Source organism: Sarcophilus harrisii, chromosome 5, assembly GCF_902635505.1.
Source record: "Sarcophilus harrisii chromosome 5, mSarHar1.11, whole genome shotgun sequence".
NCBI classification, from domain to species: Eukaryota; Metazoa; Chordata; class Mammalia; order Dasyuromorphia; family Dasyuridae; genus Sarcophilus; species Sarcophilus harrisii.
In genome coordinates, this window is record NC_045430.1 from 114,559,202 (window position 1) to 114,579,665 (window position 20,464).

General features: G+C 34.5%; 1 protein-coding gene across 20 annotated transcripts in view; it reads left to right on the forward strand.

Moving 5' to 3' along the window:
- The window catches only part of PLEKHA5 (pleckstrin homology domain containing A5), a 192,457-nt gene that overhangs the window by 168,808 nt on the left and 3,185 nt on the right, over positions 1–20,464 (forward strand). For 15 of the 20 annotated variants that reach the window (XM_031938381.1, XM_031938390.1, XM_031938386.1 and 12 more), the window contains 5 exons: positions 663–872; positions 2,135–2,293; positions 10,743–10,870; positions 11,328–11,473; positions 13,193–13,277. In XM_031938381.1, coding sequence (XP_031794241.1) covers positions 663–872; positions 2,135–2,293; positions 10,743–10,870; positions 11,328–11,473; positions 13,193–13,277 — 728 coding nt within the window. Of the gene's footprint in view, positions 1–662; positions 873–2,134; positions 2,294–10,742; positions 10,871–11,327; positions 11,474–13,192; positions 13,298–20,464 lie in introns of all 20 variants that reach the window. The other 5 variants (XM_031938383.1, XM_031938410.1, XM_031938408.1 and 2 more) reach the window with 2 other exon arrangements.

The window sequence follows — 20,464 nt, forward strand, 5'->3', positions numbered from 1 at the left end:
ATGAGATTCAGAGACTATTTTCCATTTGTAGTACTTAAAGGGAAAATGAAATTTATGGTGTTACTAGGATGACAATGTATCCTAAGACCAATGGTGTTACTAGGAAGATAATATATCCTAAGATCAAAAATAGCAGTATTTCCAGGCAACAGCTAAAATTTCCCTATCTTCAGTGCAAATTAAACTTATTTTTCAAACTTCTTCATCTCTTGTGCATTTGCTCTTATTAAGTTCCTTCACTTTACCTTTCTACTTTTTGTGTCTTCTTGAATATTATAAGTGGTCATTCTGGGAGTTAAAAATGGACCAAATAATATAAAACCTGCATTTTGGAAGCCATCTAAACATATCTGATATTTCCACCTATAAGCTGACAAAATAAAAGTATATTAACAGGAAGTCAGAAACTTCTCCTTGATAATTTTCAGATCCTTACTTCTAATCTGAATTGTTTACTAATACTCTAGAAAAATTTTTGTCAGGTTAAAAGTTGTCTCCCGTTGATTCAAACTTATAGCAAGTGTTATTAAATACTAAAACTAGCTTATTTTAAACAGAAAAAATGTAACTGAAACACACTTTGCAGTATCTTTTATTTTAGTTATGATTTTCAAAAAACTGTTTTGCCTCTTTTTTTTAATGTTTAAAAATTTTATTTCAAGGAAAGGCCTAGAAGCGCAGTGGAACAGCTGTGCTTGGCTGAAAGTACTCGACCTCGTATGACTCTGGAGGAACAAATGGAAAGAATAAAAAGACGCCAACAAGCTTGCCTAAGGGAGAAGAAAAGAGGAGTAGCAGTTATTGGTGCTTCAGACCAGTCACCCCTGCAGAGTCCATCACTTTGCAGAGATAATCCATTTAAGGTGACCCAGGTAAATGACAATTTTTTGTTCATTATAGTTATGTTAATCCATGTAGATCAGAGTGGTTCATTATAATATTATAATTCTATATGACATAATTTTAGGTATATATATCCCTTCATTTTATAAAGGAAAAAAAGTCTCAGAAATGGCTAAGTGGTACAATAAAAACTCAAACCCAGATCCTTTACCTTTACATCTACTGTTTTGGGTTTTTTGTGTTTTTCTTTAGCATGTTTTATGAGTTAATGCACTTCTAAAAAATTTGAAAATTTGAGATTCTATACAAATTTTGATGTTTTGCCCCTGTTTTTCCCTCTCCAGCATGGTGTGGGTTGCTCTGAATTCTTATTTTCCCTGCATCTAAGTTGTAGCAAAAGACAGAAAAAGGCCTTTCCCATGTCTAAATATCCTACTTTCCTTCAAATACTTCAAATACTTTGTATTATTGCTATTGCCTCTTTAATCTTCTAATTTTATTATATTTCTTACTTTCACTTTCACCTTCTAGAGTATTTTCCTCCTAGGCACAAAAATGTAAATTGTAATGTAAAATGAGCCTACTATAGCTTATATCAGATGTTTTGAGTTTCAAGTTTTCACATAATGTAGCTTCACCTGAATATTACAACAAATTAGCCTTTATCATCAGCCTAAAGTTATTCCCCATCATCATAATAATTAATTTCATTCCCTTTGTTACTAGAAGTTGATGCTGCTAGTGGCTAATTATGTTGATCTAAACCTTAAGGCAGGGGTCCTCAAACTACGACCTGCGGGCCAGATGCAGTAGCTGAGGACTTTTATCTCCCTCACCCAGGGCTATGAAGTTTCTTTATATAAAGGCCCACAAAACAAAGTTTTTGTTTTTACTGTAGTCGGGCCTTCTAACAGTCCCTTAAGGCTTAAGGTAATGCGTTAATACAAATGACTATTCTTATTTTTCCATTCTCAAGGATTTTATTCTTTAGAGTAGGAATTAAATAAGTCTGAATACTTCTACCAGCCACCAAAGTAGCTAAATTTAAAAACTTGAAACAAAAACAATAGGAACTGTTCCTATTATTTCTTCTGATTGATTTTCATTAGTTTCTTTACTCATTTATTATAGTCTCTGGGCAGAAGTGAGAGCTCATTTCAGAACAAATAAACATATGTCTTGTGAGCCAGAAATGTGTCAAGAAAGTTTTAGATGTGCCTTGCAATGTGATTGGACAAGGTGTGTATGTAATATTCCTTGTAAATCTATAAATGTTCAATTTTTTGCACAGAATCAGAGGGATGATTTGATATCAAGTACTGTTAAGAAACCAGAGAACATCAATACAGAAAGCAATGTTGAATCAAATCTTGAAATTTCTGCCGAAGAAGTAGCTCAACTAAAAGAAAATATTGCCGTTGACCCTCAGGATGAGGATTTCAGTAAAGAGGTATGCAATTATTTTAATAGGGCTACTCAGAAAAAATATATATATAAGCACATATAAAGTGACAATTTTTATTTTCCCTTGCTTCTTATCTTTCTCTTACCTTATTTTAGCCTTTCTGGTTTTCTCCCTTTTGTCATGCTTTCATTTTATTGGTGAAGTAATTATTGTTTTATAACCTGTACTTAAACACTGTAATATTAAAAAGTAAAACTTTCACAGGAAGAGGCCCTCCTCACTGGGCATCTAGTCCAGGCAGCTGGGTGGTACAGTTAGAGCACTTCATTTTTTTTTTTTGCTGAGGCAGTTGGGGTTAAGTGACTTGCCCAGAGTCAAACAACTAGGAATTGGTAAGTGTCTGAGGTCAAATTTGAACTCAGGTCCTCCTGACTTCAGGGCTGGTGCTGTATCCACTGCACCATCTAGCTGCCCCCATATAATTTCTTTGTGACCATGGGCAATTTTTTTTAACATCTGTCTGCCTCAGTTTCCTCAATTGTGAAATGTGGATAATAATTTAATCTTATGAAGATCAAGTGAGATAGGATTAATAAAATGCTTGCACAGTGTCTAGCATGTAATAGATATATAATAAATGCTTATTCCTTTCTTTTTTGTATTGATCAAGCATTCCCTTACTGCACATTAGACTATTGGTTACCAGCTTTAATTGATGATGAGAACTGTCTCTCACATCAGTTATTCTACTTTTGGATAGGTTTGATGTTTTAGGAAAAATTTTTGTACATCAGCCAAAATTTGTCTCTTTAGAACTTCTACCTGTATTTTTGTTCTCTGGAACCAAAGAGAACAGGCTATTTTTCTATTCTGTGTGATACCTATCTTCAGTTTTTTTAAAAGCCTATTTCACCCTCCCGAAATCTTCTATTTTTCACACTAGATATGCTCTGTTATTCTTCATATAGCATGAACTGGAGGCTCTTCACTTCCTAATTGTTCTCTTCTAAAAGATCTCTTCTTAAACTGTGGTATACCAGATTGAATATATGTGTTTCTGACCAAGGCAGAGTACAATAGGACCATTAATCCTGATAATTTCCCCTATCACAATCTAGTCTAAGATGTTTTTAGTTTTCATGACTGGCATATCCCACCATATAAAAAGCTTGAAATCCACTAAAACTTGTAGCTCTTTTTCAGAGCTACCTTCTGTCCATCTCTTTCCCCTACCTTATACTTGTAAAATGGACAATTTTTTTTTAGTCATATAAAGCTTTATATTTATCCCTAATTAATTTTATCCTGGACCATGCTCTCCTATGTCCCTTCCAACTATCTTTTTCTCTCTCCCCGATTTTCATTTGCTTTTTCAACCATTGGCTCCTTCCCTGCTACTTTAAAAAAAAAAAAAAAAACAAAAAAACACCTATTAAAAACATAATACTTCATATAACTCAGTAGTCTCCTGAAAGTAATATCTCCCTCCTATTCTCAATTAAATTTCTAGAAAAAGCTATCTATAATTACTTATTGTTCTCTCTTTGTCTACCCCTTACCATGCCCTTATTTTACATCCCCTCTTAACTTCCTAACCCCTTAAAATCTGACTTCTGACACCACCAGTCAGTTGAAATTTATTACTTATCTCTTTATTGCTTAACCCAATTTCTTTGTATAGTTCTCATCTTTCTTAACCTTGCTATAGTGTTGGACCCTGGGGTCCTCCTCCTTTTGAATACTGTATAGCCTGGGCTGATTTATGGATTGTTTTTAACCACATACATCTGTGATCTCATTGGTCTAAAGAATTCCCACTACTGATAGAGAATAGCATCTATTCTGCAAATTCTAGTTTCAGAGACTTTCCTAGGGTCATATAATTAGTTGGTATAATAGGGGATATTTGAATGCAGGTCTTCTTGACTCTGAGTGATGTTTCCTGTAAGACCCACCAAGGTTTGACTCACAGGAATCAGGATCTGGCTATTTAGGATCAGTCCATCCTGATCCTTTTCCTGTACTTTCTCTTGGTGATCTTAAAAAGTTCAGGATTCAACTACTATCTATATGTAATATCTCTTATATTACCATATGCAATCTCTCCTGTCCTCCAACTCGTCACCAACTGCCTTGAAGGATATTTCTACCTTGATGTCCCAAATGCATAACAAATTCAATATGTCTGAAACAGAATCATTATTTCCTAAAATTACTCTTTCTGCTGTTTTCCTGTTTCTATCAGTCACCAATATTCTCCTAGTCATTCAGATTTATAACCTAAACTTGATTTTGAGTTAACTTAAAATTTAGAAGCTAACACTCATTAATTTTGCCTCATTAACATCTCTGCATCTATTTTTCCACTTAGACCTCAACCACCCAATCATGGCCCTCATCACCTCCCCCCTGAACTATTACAGTAGACTTTTCATTGATTTTCTTGCATAGGTCTCTCCCCTCTAAAATCCAGTTCTCCTCACAACTGCTAAATTGATATTCCTAAAGCTTGCTGTATTCACTCCTTGGTCAAGAAACTTCTGTGGGTTTTTCATTGCCTTTAAGATAAAGTATAAGCCCTTCTCTTAGAATTAAAAGTCTTTCATTCCAGTATATCTTCTCAGACTGATGATAGGTGTTATATGTGTATTATTCCCACACGTACTCTTCATTTCCAACCAGGCTTTCCTACTTGTACCCAGTATATAATTTTTTTTTTTTTTTAATTTAATAGCCTTTTATTTACAGGATATATACATGGGTAACTTTACAGCATTAACAATTGCCAAACCTCTTGTTCCAATTTTTCACCTCTTACCCCCACCCCCTCCCCTAAATGGCAGGATGACCAGTAGATGTTAAATATATTTTAATATATTTAACATCTACTGGTCATCCTGCCATTTAGGGGAGGGGGTGGGGGGGGGTAAGAGGTGAAAAATTGGAACAAGAGGTTTGGCAATTGTTAATGCTGTAAAGTTACCCATGTATATATCCTGTAAATTAAAAAAAAAAAAAATATAACTTAGATACACAATAAGTCAGTATATAATATTTTATCTCTAGTATCTTTGCACAGGTTATATCAAGTACCTGGAGTTCTTCTTCCTCACCTCTATCTCTTGGAAACTAGCTCCCTGCATAGCTCGCTTGAAGAGCCACCTCCTTAAAGATGTCTTTCCTGATATTTCCCATCATTAATGTCCCCCATTGAAAGAAGAAAACACTATATTTATATGTGATTGTCCTCTGTTTATTTATCCTTTACATTTCATCCCCTATTAGAATGTGACCTCTTGATTTTTAACTTCGGTTCCTGGAGTATAGTGATGAAAAAAAATCAGAAATAAAAATTGTCTTTATTTACTAAAAATAGAGGGAAAAGCAAAAATAGTCTCCACTGATCATCTCCTGAAACATCAACAAAACAAGATTTCTCAGGAATGTCAGTCAAATCCACAGCTTCTTAGTCAAAAATACTGCAAATAGCCAGAAGGAAAGGATTCAAATACAAAATAAAATTTAGCAGCAATTATTCTAAATAAGAGAAAATCATGTAATACGATATTCTTTTATTAATTGATTTAATTCCTTTCTGAACATAAATGCCTTGAAAGAAGAACATTTCATATACACAATAGAACCCAAAAAGAGGACTATATTTTTCATATCATTTGCTTTTATTAAAAAGTAGACAGTAAATTCTGTTGGAATCTTTACTAAAGTGTTAAGACATTTCTTTACAAAGTGTTAAAGACATTGGAGTTAATTTAATCTTAGAGTTATTTTGGGCCAGAACTTGAAACAAGATACCAAGTGGAACTGATTGAACAATGCTTGTGTTCGCACCTAGAGCTCATATGTATCTAAGTACTCAATGGAGTTCACAGGAGAATTCAGGGCTGGCTTAGTCTGAATTCACACCTCCCTTGAAGTTCTTAGGACCAGAGAGCACTCTGGGAGATAACCCAAAATCCCTGCCACGAGAAGGAGGAGTTAACCTTTGGGAGATGATATATATGGAAGAAGCTCTTGGAACAAAAGAAGAATTTCTCCGGAACATCAACAGGGCTCTGAGACAGGAGACAGAACACTCTGGAAGAAAAGATTACTCGCCACAGACTAGATATTGAGAAGCCACGAGTCGGAGCTGACTGGAGGCTGAAAAAAGCAGAGGCAGAAGCCAAGGACAAAGCTACAAGATCTCTTGGAGCCAGGCAGAGAGATAGGCATCAACTAACCGGGCTAATTTTCTAAGGAGAAATAAACGTTTGCATTTTACCAGCTGGCTGAGATTTTGGAATAATTATTTATTGCAACTGAGACTAAGGCTGCCTCCCCAGCAAAACCACCACAAAATTCCTCATTTTATCTTCCCCAAAAGAGACAAGAGACAGGCAAGGTTGAAAGGAAATTGATAACAAATCTCACTGCAAAAATATTTATAGCAGATCTTTTTGAGACTGGAAAAACTCATAGAAACTGATGCAGAGTGAAGTAAGCAGAACCAAGAAAACAATTTATGCCATAGTATAAATAAACATGGTGGTCACCTTATATCATTCCATAATTCCTCCAACATTGACTATTAATATTTTTCTCCCCTTGGGAATTTTTTATAATTTTTTTAAAATTATAACTGCTGCTGCCTTTTTATTTATTTATTTATTTTTTTGTTTTTTGCTGAGGCAACTGGGAATAAGTGTATCCAGGGTCACACAGCTAGTAAGTATTAAGTGTCTGAAACCAGATTTGAACTAGGGGCCTCCTGACTTCAGGGCCAGCACTCTATCTATTGTGCCATCTAGCTGTTCCTAATTATAGCTTTTTATTTTCCACACACACACACACACACACATACACACACACACACACACTTTTTTTTACATTCACCCCCACAAAATCCTGTGTTCTGAATTTTTTTTCCTTCCTTCCCTCCCCTCCTCCAGCCAGCAAGTGGTCCAATATATGTTAAACATGTAGCATCAATATTTTTTTTAATTAAAGCTTTTTATTTTTCAAAACATATGCATGGATAATTCTGCAACATTAGCCCTTGCAAAACCTTGTGTTCCAGTTTTCTCCCCTCTTCTGCCACCTCCCTCCCCTAGATGGCAAGTAGTCCAGTATATGTTAAGCATGGTAGAAAATGTTAAATCTAACCACTACACACCTGTCAGACTGGCTAGAATGACAGGGAAAGATAATGGGGAATGTTGGAAGGGATGTGGGAAAACAGGGACATTAATACATTGTTAGTGGGATTGTCAATACATCCAGCCATTCTGGAGAGCAATTTGGAACTATGCTCAAAAAGTTATCAAACTGTGTGTATCCTTTGACCCACCAGTGTTACTACTGGGCTTACATCCCAAAGAGATACTAAAGAAGGGAAAGGGGCCTGTATGTGCACGAGTGTTTGTGGCAGCCCTTTTCGTAGTGACTAGAAACTGGAAACTGAGTGGATGCCCATCAATTGGAGAATGGCTAAATAAATTGTGGTATATGAATGTTATGGAATATTATTGTTCGGTAAGAAATTACCAACAGGAGGATTTCAGAAAGGCCTGGAGAGACTTACTTGAACTGATGCTGAGTAAAACGAGCAGGGCCAGGAGATCATTATATACTTCAACAACAATACTATATGATGATCAATTCTGATGGACCTGTACATCCTCAGCAATGAGATGAACCAAATCAGTTCCAGTGGAGCAGTAATGAACTGAACCAGCTACACCCAAGGAAAGAACTCTGGGAGATGACTAAGAACCATTACATTGAATTCCCAGTCCCTCTATTTTTCCCTGCCTGCATTTTTGATTTCCTTCACAAGCTAATTGTACAATATTTCAGAGTCTGATTCTTTTTGTACAGCAAAATAACGGTTTGGCCATGTATACTTATTGTGTATCTAATTTATACTTTAATATATTTAACATCTGGTCATCCTGCCATCTGGGGGAAGAGATGGGAGGAAGGAGGGGAAAAATTGGAACAAAAGGTTTGACAATTGTCAATGCAATAAAATTACCCATACATATAACTTATAAATAAAAAGCTATTAAAAAAAAAAAAGAAAGAAAATGTTAAATCAGAATATGCATACATATTTATACAATTATCTTGCTATACAAGAAAAATCAAATCAAACCAGAAAAGAAAATGATGAAGAAAATAAAATGTAAGCAAACAACAACAAAAAGAGTGAGAATAACATCAGTATTTTTTAAATGAGTAATTCTGAAAGATTTACGAACCCTAAGCAATGCAATGATCAACCATTATTATAGAAGAACAATGAATAAAAGCACTTTATATTATGGAAACCAATAGCTAGAATGGGAAGCACATTTTTGGTTGTGACCAAGATCGCAATTTGTTTTGTTTATTTTATATGAATTCTGTACATTTTTTCTTTTTCTTTTTTTTCAGGAGATAGGGAAATAAACAGACTAAATGCTTGTTTTTCTTAATAGAATATTTCTTCTGCATAAGAGAAATATTTTTCCAAGATGGGGATTTACATTCCACATACAATATACAATAAGACTGATGTTTAATCTCACTTGTACAGCAACAAATACATACAGTACACTAGTATCTCCTTGACACCATGAAATAGTCAAAATAGACACCGAATAATGAAAATTCTGAACCTTTTAAAATCTGCTATCTCAAGTCCCCTAATATTTATGCATCATGCTTCTCTGCCATACTTGTGAACTATTTGCCATCCGAGTATTTCCTTTCTGTCCATGTGTTCAGTATATTCTGATGATAACATTCCTTCTATTTCTTCTTCCATAGATCTTTATGCAAATGCTCTCTACCATACTTCCTCCTTCTGATTCCTAAATTTCTTCACATAAGTATCTCATCTTAATATAGGTTGTTATCATGTCCTCATTTTACTGGTAGCATTTCCGTTGAATAAGGGAGTCCCTTCTTGAGCTATGTTACACTTATGGGGCTTATCCTTCTGACTCTCAATATTGCTAATGAGGTCTCATTTGCCTCCTTGTTTTTAGTTTTCCTAATTGACCTTATTTATTAGCCATGTGCAAACAGACTTCTGAGGCCAGGGCCACTGACTTATTTCTTGTGCATCTTAACTGTTATTTCTTTGTTGACTACTCTGTCTAGTGTCAATTGGTGATGCTCTCACTGCCTTGTAGTTACTTGGTCTTATAATCTGAATGTCATCCTCAATTCTTCCCTCTCTGTCCTTCAGTTCCAGTCACATATAGCCTTATCAATTCTGCATTCAGAAGGAGCATTCCATTTTGCCCCCTCCTCTCCACTCAGAATCACTCTACTGTTTCATGGCCTCCTTTACTACTCTCCTCTTCCTCTCAGAAAATTCTCCCCAGAGCTGCCAAACTGATGCAGCCATCTTAGTTCTGTTCCAGTTTGACTCCAACCCATCTTTCTAGGCTTACTGCACATTACTCTCTTTTATACTGTCTTAAGTTTTCAGCCAAGTAGGTATTTGTTTTTCTCCATATAGCATGTCCGTCTCTTCTCTGTGCCTTTAGAAGCATGTTCCTTTCCCAGATCTACTGTCCTAGCCTCCACCTAATGGAATCCTTGAGTCCCTAAACGGTCTTACTCATGTGTTACTGTCTCAGTTTCCACCCTCTCTTTTTGTTAATGCCTTCCTTCCAGAAATTACATTGTTCTATTTATTTTGTGTTTGATTTCCTTGATATCTCTGGAGTTCCCCCTTAGTAGGGTTTAAACTACTTATTGCATGTCCAATGCCTCACATAGACTAGTATATAATAAACATTTAATACATGCTTACTGTAGATGAATGAATCTTGAATGGATAAACTATTATATTTGGACTCATTTGAGCAATATCTGAGAAATAATGTTTTCTATGTTCCTTCAAATTCCTAGGGATTATAGAACTTTTCAGATAAGCTTATAGATATATGAATAAACCTTGGCACCAGGATTTAATATTTTTAAACATTCCCTTGACCATGCTTTTTTTTTTTTTTTTTTTCCCCCCTGAGGCAATTGGGTTAAGTGACTTACCCAGGGTCACACAACTAAGAAGTGTTAAGTGTCTGAGACCAGATTTGAAATCAGTTCTCCTGACTTCTGGGCTGGTCCTCTATCCACTGCACCACTTAGTGCCTCATGCTACCTCTATATTGAAATTATATAGTTTCAGCCTCTCTCAAAGTAACTCTGAAATGTAGACATTCAGACTAAGAGAGGTCTTTATAATGATACCCTTTCTGAATGCTGACATAATTTACAATCTATTATGTATTTTGGAATGTTATTATTGAGCCCAGAATCTTGGTACCCCATTAGTGTTCAGTGTTTTGGAAAAGCTTATAAAAAGCATCATGATACCAGTGACTTCACAAAGACAATATATTATAGTCCTAATTTTAATTGTGGGAGCGTACTTTTTGTATGTATCTGTGAAAACATTTAAGAATGATTTGAAAGAACTTTAACTTTTGTCTTGTAGTTAGTGAAAACTGATAATGACTCATTCTCTGACACACTATTTAAATCTGAGCCAAGAGAAGAAAATTCTGAAGAAATGATGGATAAACAAAAGGATAGAGAAAAAATATCTGATGATATTTCATACAGGTAAAAACAAAATTAACTATTAGAAAAATTACTGATGCCAGAAACCAGAGAATTTTAATTTACACATATGAAAATAGCATTGCCCCAAATCAATTGTATTGTTAACATTTTAACTTATATCTTATAAAAGTTGTGTTTATTGAGATTTGTTTTTTGGTTATTTTTATTTAGATTCTTAATTGTTTTGGGTAATTTTATTCATTATGTTTTTTATTGTTAACTCAAATGAACTAATATAAATTTACTTATGTTCTTGAAGAGAAATATAATACCCCCCTTCTTTTTTCAGCTTTGAACTTTTGAAAAAAATACTTTAATTCCAGAAAAGAAGAATAAGATTTAACTTCATAATCTCTCATAAGAAAAAATAATCAGTATCTTAAGTTCAGTTGTTGTATTTAGATGTTCATTACATAATCTAGAACCAAATTTTAAAATGTCCCTCTATATTCATTAGCACCCAAATTGTGAGTCTAATCACAAATCATAAACCGGACATCAACTCAGAAGAAAAGGAAATAACCAGTGTCAATGAACAACAAGAGAACATCATTTCTTTTGAATCAACTGCTGAGATTTCAAGAGGAAATCAAGCAATAGCAGGTAAGTATCATTATGCGTATTATTCTTATTCTCATTCTCATACTTGATATAATTTTTTCATCATTTTTCTATTTTTGACCTTGATAAAAAAACATAAACAACATTTTCATTCACTGAAAAAAAGTCATAATTTTACTTACAAAATGGGTCTTCTTGATACTTATCACAAGAAGATGGTTCTCTAAAAAATGTGCAAAATGAACTTGCCAAAATTGAAGACTGAATTCATAATAGGCAGAAGACTCTGCCTATTAAGACTCTATAAGTGCTTACCTCAACAATTACTGTATTATCCTGTTATGGCAATATTTTTCTGACTGATAATTTTCAAACTTCCAGAGAGAAGTAGGATATACTTCCTTAAATCCTTCCCCATTGTGGGGTATAAGTGAATTATCCCCAGTTTACATATGAAGAAACTGGGACTCTGTGTGATTTGTCCAAAATCACACATAGATGTTTAAGCCTTGACCATAAGTCCACATCTTCTCATCAATACTACTGCTGTTCCTTACCCTATGCCACTTAGAAATCTCAAAGCCACTTTTCTACTAGTTACCTATATTCACTACCATTCTAAGATAGAACATTTTGTACTAAGATTTTTTCTTGTTAGACCATAAAATATTGTCTTTTACATTGAATTACTTTGCTTAGATCTGACTGCAAGTTATTTGCACTAGTTAATTTGCTTCTCTTAGCAGGGAGTTAACTTCTACAAATTTTTCACCTTTAACTGGCTCCTGAAATTTGTCCTAAACAGCTCACTCCAGTCATGTTTCTATAGAACCTTAAGGGTTTACAACATTTGCAGCCTGGCAGCAGTTTGGTGTCATTGTGAAAAGAGCTTTACCCCTGGAGTGAGAAAAGATCATGCTTGAGTCTTGCCTCACATCCTTATTGACCCTTGGCAAATCATGTTACTTCTCACAAGTTTCCTTGTCTGTTGTTGTTTGTCCTTCATTTTCAGAGCACTGTACTTGCATTTGTCTGCACAGCAGATTGGTTACTCTTATAACTTATTATCCCCATTTTTCAAATGAGGAAACCAGGGCCCTAAGATTTGACATTACTTGATGGAAATTGCTCAGCCGATGACTGTCAATTCTAGTATATAAATAACAACACAGATCTCCAATCCTGAATAGTTTATCTGCTGTATGATACTACATATCTCAGATGTAGCTATATATGTAAAGCAATGTAATATTGTTTAGGAAAAGAAATATTTTTCCTCCTCTGCTTTGTCTGTCCATATACCAAACTAGAAAATTTATTAAATCCAAGACAGATTTGGAACTTGAGTGACTCATTTAGCTATCAATCAGAAGTCTAGAAAACTACCAGAATGAAAAATTTGAAACAAAGATTCTAATGAAAACTTTCATAGTATCTGAGTAATTTGTTCCTGAATTAGACAGTAGCAATAACAAATAAACACATCTATTCATTTCTGTTTAACCATTCTGTGTACATTATCAAGAACCTACTGTGTGCAATATACTATGCTATATATCACTGTGAGAGCTACACAGCAGAAGGGCCTTGTATTATGTTTTTTTTTTTTTTACTGTATTTGTTACCATCTCAGCAGAGTCCCAGGACGACAGGTCTATTGTATGTTTGGTTTTTTTTTTTTGTTTGTTTGTTTGTTTGTTTTTTAGGTCTATTGTAAAAGGTTTTTTATTTTCTCATATTTTCTTGGTGTGTTGTTTTCAGTGAAAAATCTGCCCAAGTCACCTGAGCCTTCAACATCACCAGTTCCATCAGCACAACCACAACTCACAGAAGGATCACATTTCATGTGTGTATAGTTACAGAGAAGTATGTTCTTTTTTCCCCCTGTTTTGCTTGTGTTGCCATAGGTACTTGTCTGTTCATCTGTTATGTTACTATATTAGCCTGGATAGTACATGAGTGACTTAGAAAAGATGATAAAGTGAATAGGTATATTACATGGGTCAGTCCACAACTTTCCATCTTTAAGGCTTCCAGTGATGTTGGATAAACAGACCTCCCATCTTTGTATAATCAGCATCAAGTGGAGATTAAGACAAAGGCTGAGCTTGGAGCCTGGAGAGGCCTGAGCTTTGCAGTTGTATTATTCATAATCATTCTGCTCACTTGTCTATTTCAGAAATTCTCCTAATTCTTATCCCACCAAGATGATTTCTCACACCCATCCTTTCCGTTGTACTTGTATTGTAATCACTGTTTTGGGCTCTCTCATATAAGCTATTCTAATAGCTGCCTAACTAGTCTTTCTGCCACCAGTCTGCCAAGGCCCTCCAATTTGTCCTTCACATTGCTGCCAAGTAATCTTGGAAAAACAACCCTTTAATCAAGTCACTCACTTTATTGTTTGACTAGAGGAGGAGAGGAAGGAAGCATGTGTTTCAGTAGAGCAAAATGAGTCATTAAAGGGTCTCTTCAACAAGGTGTTTCTGATGCATATGTTAACATCACATAAGATTTCTTAAAAGAAGTAACAAAAGAGATTAATTTGAGTTAATGATTATTAAACAAAGCAAAAAACAGGGAGATAGATGCATCCCAAGTCTTTTTGATGCCATCATGTAAAAAGTCCACTGCAGAGTCCAAATGGAAGAATTTCTTCTGGCTATATGGGTAAGGCCCTAGATCAGTGGTTCTCTCTCTCTCTATTTTTTTTTTTTAATACATGACCAAAACGTTATTTTGCTGTACAAAAAGAATCAGACTCTGAAATATTGTACAATTAGTTTGTGAAGGAAATCAAAAATGCAGTTGTGCATAAATATAGGGATTGGGAATTCAATGTAATGGTTTTTAGTCATCTCCCAGAGATCTTTCTCTGGGCGTAGCTGGTTCAGTTCATTACTGCTCCATTGGAAATGATTTGGTTGATCTCGTTGCTGAGGATGGCCTGGTCCATCAGAACTGGTCATCATATAGTATTGTTGTTGAAGTATATAATGATCTCCTGGTCCTGCTCATTTCACTCAGCATCAGTTCATGTAAGTCTCTCCAGGCCTTTCTGAAATCATCCTGTTGGTCATTTCTTACAGAACAGTAATATTCCATAATATTCATATACCACAATTTATTCAGCCATTCTCCAACTGATGGACATCCATTCAGTTTCCAGTTTTTAGCCACTACAAAAAGGGCTGCCACAAACATTTTTGCACATGTGGGTCCCTTTCCCTTCTTTATAATCTCTTTGGGATATAATCCCAGTAGTAACACTGCTGGATCAAAGGGTATGCACAGTTTGATAACTTTTTGAGCATAGTTCCAAACTACTCTCCAAAATGGTTGGATTCGTTCACAACTCCACCAACAATGCATCAATGTCCCAGTTTTCCCGCATCCCCTCCAACAATCATCATTATTTTTTCCTGTCATCTTAGCCAATCAGATCAGTGGTTCTCAAACTTTTGTTTTCAGTATCTTTATCCTATTAAAAATTATTGAGGATCTCTCCAAAGAGTTTTTATTTATCTGGATTATATTTATAGACATTTACCATATTGGAAATAAAAACTATTTTTGAATTTGTAGACCCTCTAAAAGGGTTTCAGAGATCCCCAGGATTCTCTAGACCATACTTTGAGAACCACTGTCTAGATGTTTGCAGATAAGACATTTTGTCAATAACATCAAACATAATATTAGAGGGCCCCTGAAATGATATCCATAAAAATAAAATAATAGCAGTTATATGTTTCGCAAAGTGTTTAGTATTAACCCATTTTGTGAGATAGTTTATCTTATTATTTTATCTTATATAAGCATTATCTCACAAAATGAGATTCTTACAAATGCAAGTTATATGTTTTATCTCACCACCCTGAGGGGCAAGTTCTGTTATCTCTATTTTACTGTTGTGGAAAAAGAAGCCAATCAAAGGATAATAATTGGAGGGAAAGAGAGGGGAGTACAAACAGCATGCAGGAAAGAGCCTGTTGCAGCTTTTAAACTGGGATCTCTCTGAACTCTGGGCCTAAAAGTTCAGCCTAACTAACTATTCACATGGGAAAAGCACAGTATATAAAGGATATCTTTTTGTCTCACCTCCACTTTAAAATTCTATGAACCCAAAAAAAAAAAAAAAAAAAAAAAATTCTATGAACCAGTCAATTGGCTATCCAATTTGGACAGACCCTAAAGATGGATGGTAAACTGGACCTAGAATTTAATAGAAGAATGTTGATGGGCTGGATTGCCCTTGATTCTCCCTGAAATAAAAGGCCTAGTTTTGGGGGTTTTATTTTTGAACATCTGTCTTCCAATCAATCTATATATATAGTGATAAGTAATAAATTGCTGTACTCTCTGGTTAGCCACTAGGTGGCACCATGAGAGGAACATTGAGAAGGTCAAGAAGACTTGAGACCCTGATCAGCTGTGTCCTCTGGGAAGCCTTTCTACCCCTTCTGGCCCCATTTCCTCCTCCTAGAGCTGCTGTGAAGATCAGCTGAGATAATATTTGGAGAGCATTTAGCCCAGTGCCTGACATTTAGTTATTACTATATAGCTACTAGCTACGTAATAAAGAAGTGCTTAGTGGGGGTAAGAAGCCTGTATGTAACACATTGCCATTTTATCTGAAAAGAGCAACATAAAGCTGGTCATCAGAAAGATGTATGATGGGGACCTCCCATGAAGAATTTATAGGAAGAAGTAGGGAAGTGGTACAGAGAATGTATGTGCCTTTGATGAAATCAGGTATCTAAACATAACAAATATGGAAATATGTTTAAAAGAATTGCAGATATTTCACCTATTTCAGGTTTCTAGCTGTCTTGTAGAGGGGGAGGTAAAGAAGGAAGGGAGAAAAACAGTTTCACAAAAATGAATGTTGAAAACTATCTTTACATGTATTTAGAAAAATTAAATACTATTAAAAAAAATATATATATATATATATGCCAATTTTTTATCAATTCTGATGCACATGGCTCTCTTGAACAATGAGATGAATCAAACCAGTTCCAGTTGTCCAGTAATGAAGAGAATCAGCTACACCCAGAGAGAGAACTATGAGAAATGAGTGTGGACCACAACATAGCATTTCTACTCTTTCTGTTGCTATTTGCTTGCATTTTTGTTTTCCTTCTCAGGTTTTTTTGCCTTCTTTCTAGGTCTGATTTCTCTTGTGCAGCAAGATAAATACAATATATGCATATATATATTACAGTTAACATACATATATTAATATACATATATATATAGTTAAGCATATATATAGTACAGTTAACATATGCTTTAACATATTTAGCATGTATTGGACTACCTTCCATCTAGGGGAGGGAGTGGGGGAAGGAGAGGAAAAATGGGAACAGAAGGTTTTGCAAAGGTCACTGTTGAAAAATTACCCCTGCATATGTTTTGTAAATAAAAAGCTATAATAATTTATATATATATCCCCCTTTCTTTATTTAAAGAAATAAAAGGAGAACAACACAAATGAACTAAATGCCTCAATATTTCCCCAGAGTTCCTCATAATGAATATATATATATATATATATATATATATATATATATATACACATATCAATTTTGACAAGATTTTAAGAAAAATATATTTCTCCACTCTTTATCACTTCATATAAGTTCATTGCTTTGTGTTTGTCATAGTAGTTATTTCTTATGACATAATAGTTTACAGTTGAGGCATTCCAGTTTTAATAACAAATAATACATACTGCTATGGATATTTTGGTGTTAATGTCTTTTGTGTTTTTTTTTTTTCTCAATTTTTGTCCCAGCTAGTTCAAGTGCCTTGTACATATCAAAGGCTTACTATATATCTATTGAATTAAATTGAATGAAATGATGTGATATGATATCAAAAATCATCAAAATAATTCCCAAAGAAATTTATCTAAGAGGCCATAGCAGTCAGTCTTGGATTACAGTGAAAATGATGAAAACAAAAAAAATGGTTACCTTTAGGGGAGAGTACTACACCAGTAATCAGGAGCTTTGTACTCAGTGTTAGCTCTACCACTCATTGACAATTTGACCTTGAAATTGTCTGAAATTCCTTATGTGCAAAATAAATTGTTAGACTAAATGCTCACTAAAGTTCTTAGTAACTGACATTTCATGAGTGGGTTTTTTAACTTATTTTTTGTTGTAATGTGATGCACGTATTTTCATATTTGGGGGGACAGGGCAGGGCAGCTTACAAATGCTTAGGAAATTACCTGCCAAGAAAATTATTTTAAAAACAGAAAAAAAAGTTGTAGCTGTCCTCTAATATCTGGCTTCTAAATTAGCTTTTAGGTTTATTAAATTGCAAAAACAATATTAAGTAATATATTGGGATTTTGCTAATCATGTTGTTGACAAATCTTAAGTTGTTTTCTTTGTATTGTTTTTCTTGTTTTGTGTCTTCTGGAAAAGTTCAGAACAAAATCTCTGTTCTTTTCTGAATTTTGTTTTCAGTATCCAGATGCCCTAATATTTGGTACTGTATTTAGGTATATTTTATACCTGACCCTGTGGATATAAAGAGTAAAATATTTCCTATTCTCAAGAATTTACATTTTAAATAGTCTTTTAAGTATGAGTTATATAGTTAATAATTAAGTTAGCATAATGAATTAAGTTTTTAAACTTTGGACTTCAGTTAGACTTTTTGGAACATCTTTTATTTTATATACATGTCAGGGGGAACATTCTTTGTACATAAAGAGTGAACATAAAAAAAAAATAAGTACTTTGCAATTTGGGGGAGGGCATAGAGACAAGGTCAATTTGACTAGATCAGAGTATGGGGGGAGGTGAGAGGGAACTAGTGTATAATGAAGCTGGAAATGTAAGTTGGACCAAGTTGCAAAAGACTTTACATGGTTAACAGAGGAGTTTGAGTCAATGTTTTATACTAGAGACAGTATGGAATTTCTAATGTTTATTGAACATAGAAGTGTCATACTCAAATCTGCATTTAATGAAAATTACTTTAGCAGAAGAAAAGAGGATGAGTTAGAATGAAGAAAGATTAACAGGGAGTATTTTATAGTAATCTAGATCAGCAGTAGGCAAATCAGTGCCTACTAAAATTATGGAGATAGAAATGACAGTATTTGGGATTAATTGGATAGGTGAAGTAAGGGAAAGTGAGTCCTGAATAAATCCAACATAGGCATCTGGAAGATAGAAATAGTGTTGAGGATATAGGGTACAATCAGACTCTCCCCATACTAAGGCCACCAAAATGATGGAATACAAGGTAATACCCCCCAAAACATATTGGGGTTATGATCCCTTGTCTCAAAAAAAGAATTTGTAGATTTAGGCATCCTCTAAGTGGCTGATTTTATTATGCTGCTAAGAGTGGGCTAAATCCATTAGGGTTTTTATCAAGGAAAAATGGTTTTAGCAGTTAAGGGAAAGGACAAGTTCCCTAACAGAGTTGTGTTTGGCTTGGTGGGTGGAGAATTAAGCCATCAAGTAAGCCACAAAACAGGTACATTAATACATTAATTGAACTAATAAACTGTTCCTCCCATTCTTGAAGATAATTTGGAACTGTAATGCCAAAGTTAGTAAACTGCATACTTTTAGACCCAGTGATACCACTTACAGGTTTATGTTTCAAAGAGACTAAAGGAAACCTATATATCTAAAAAATAATTTTAGGAGCTTTTTTTTGAGTGATAAAGAACAGTTAGAAACTAAGGAAATATGAGTAATGGCTGAATAAATTATAAAGAATGTAATGGAGATTATTCTGTTAGAAAAGTTCTATTAGACTGGCCAGCTAACACTAAAAGGAATTTAGCACTCTAAAACAGTTAGCAAAAGAATTACAGTAAAATAGATCTTCTCTCCTTTACCCCATATATGTTAAACATGGTAAAAATATATGCAAATCCAGTATAAGCATACATATTTGTACCATTATCTTGCACAAGAAAAGCAGATCAAAAAGGGAAAAAAAATAGAGAAAATAAAATTCAAGCAAACAACAACAAAAGAAGTGAAAATGCTATGTTGTGATCTACACTCAGTTCCTATAGGCCTCTCTTGAGTTGTGGCTCTCTTCTTTACAAGATCTTTGGGAGTTCAGTTGTATTTTGATAAAAGGTTATACATATACAATCGTATTAAACATTTCCACATTATTCATGTTGTGAAAGAATCATAGCAAAAGGAAAACACAGGAAAGAGAAAACAAAAAAGAGTGAAAATAGTATACTTTGATTTGCATTCAGATTCCATAATTCTTTCCCTGGAGTGGATAGCATTTTCCTTAGTGAGACTTTTGGAATTTTCTTAAATGATTATATTGCTGAGGAAAGCTAAGTCTTATCAAAATTAATGTGATCTCATTCTTAAAGGAGGGAACAGCCCTTATGCATACATTCTTCATCAGTACAAGTTCAAAATCATAGATTACAAGGTGGGGAATCTGGGTATTTAGGTGGGTTCCAGTGGTGAATCTACTGTTTCACCCCAAATCTCTTATATCACCTTAGCCAAACCCCTCTTTCAAGTTCCTCTTGTAAAATGAACCATTTAAACCAGATAACATCTAATGTCCCTTACAACTCCTGGGAGAGTAGGTCTTTATCAGGGAGTTTGAGGACAGCATAATTTGGCTTTCTGATTGGATACAGTAACTGGATGTATGATGGTTTTGTCAATGCTAGACATTCTAATAATAATTCTACCAGAAATCTCCACCCAGGTGGATAAAGGTCCACTTGAATAAAAGGCCTTATCAAAATAAAAAAAGATCCATTTAGAATCCTATCAGTGCTCCTCCCTGCTTATTTCAGATTATAGTAATTCTGACTAACAACCCTGGACCTCATCTGTACTTTCAATAGAGAGGGGAAGTTTGGTAAACATTTGGTATCCTAGATGCTAGGAGACTAAACCTGGATATATCTCCAGTTCATTTGCACAAAGATGATAATTAAACTTATAGTATTCATGAGGTCACCAAAGGACAATATAAAGAGGCTCCAGAATGGAGATACATAGCCAATCA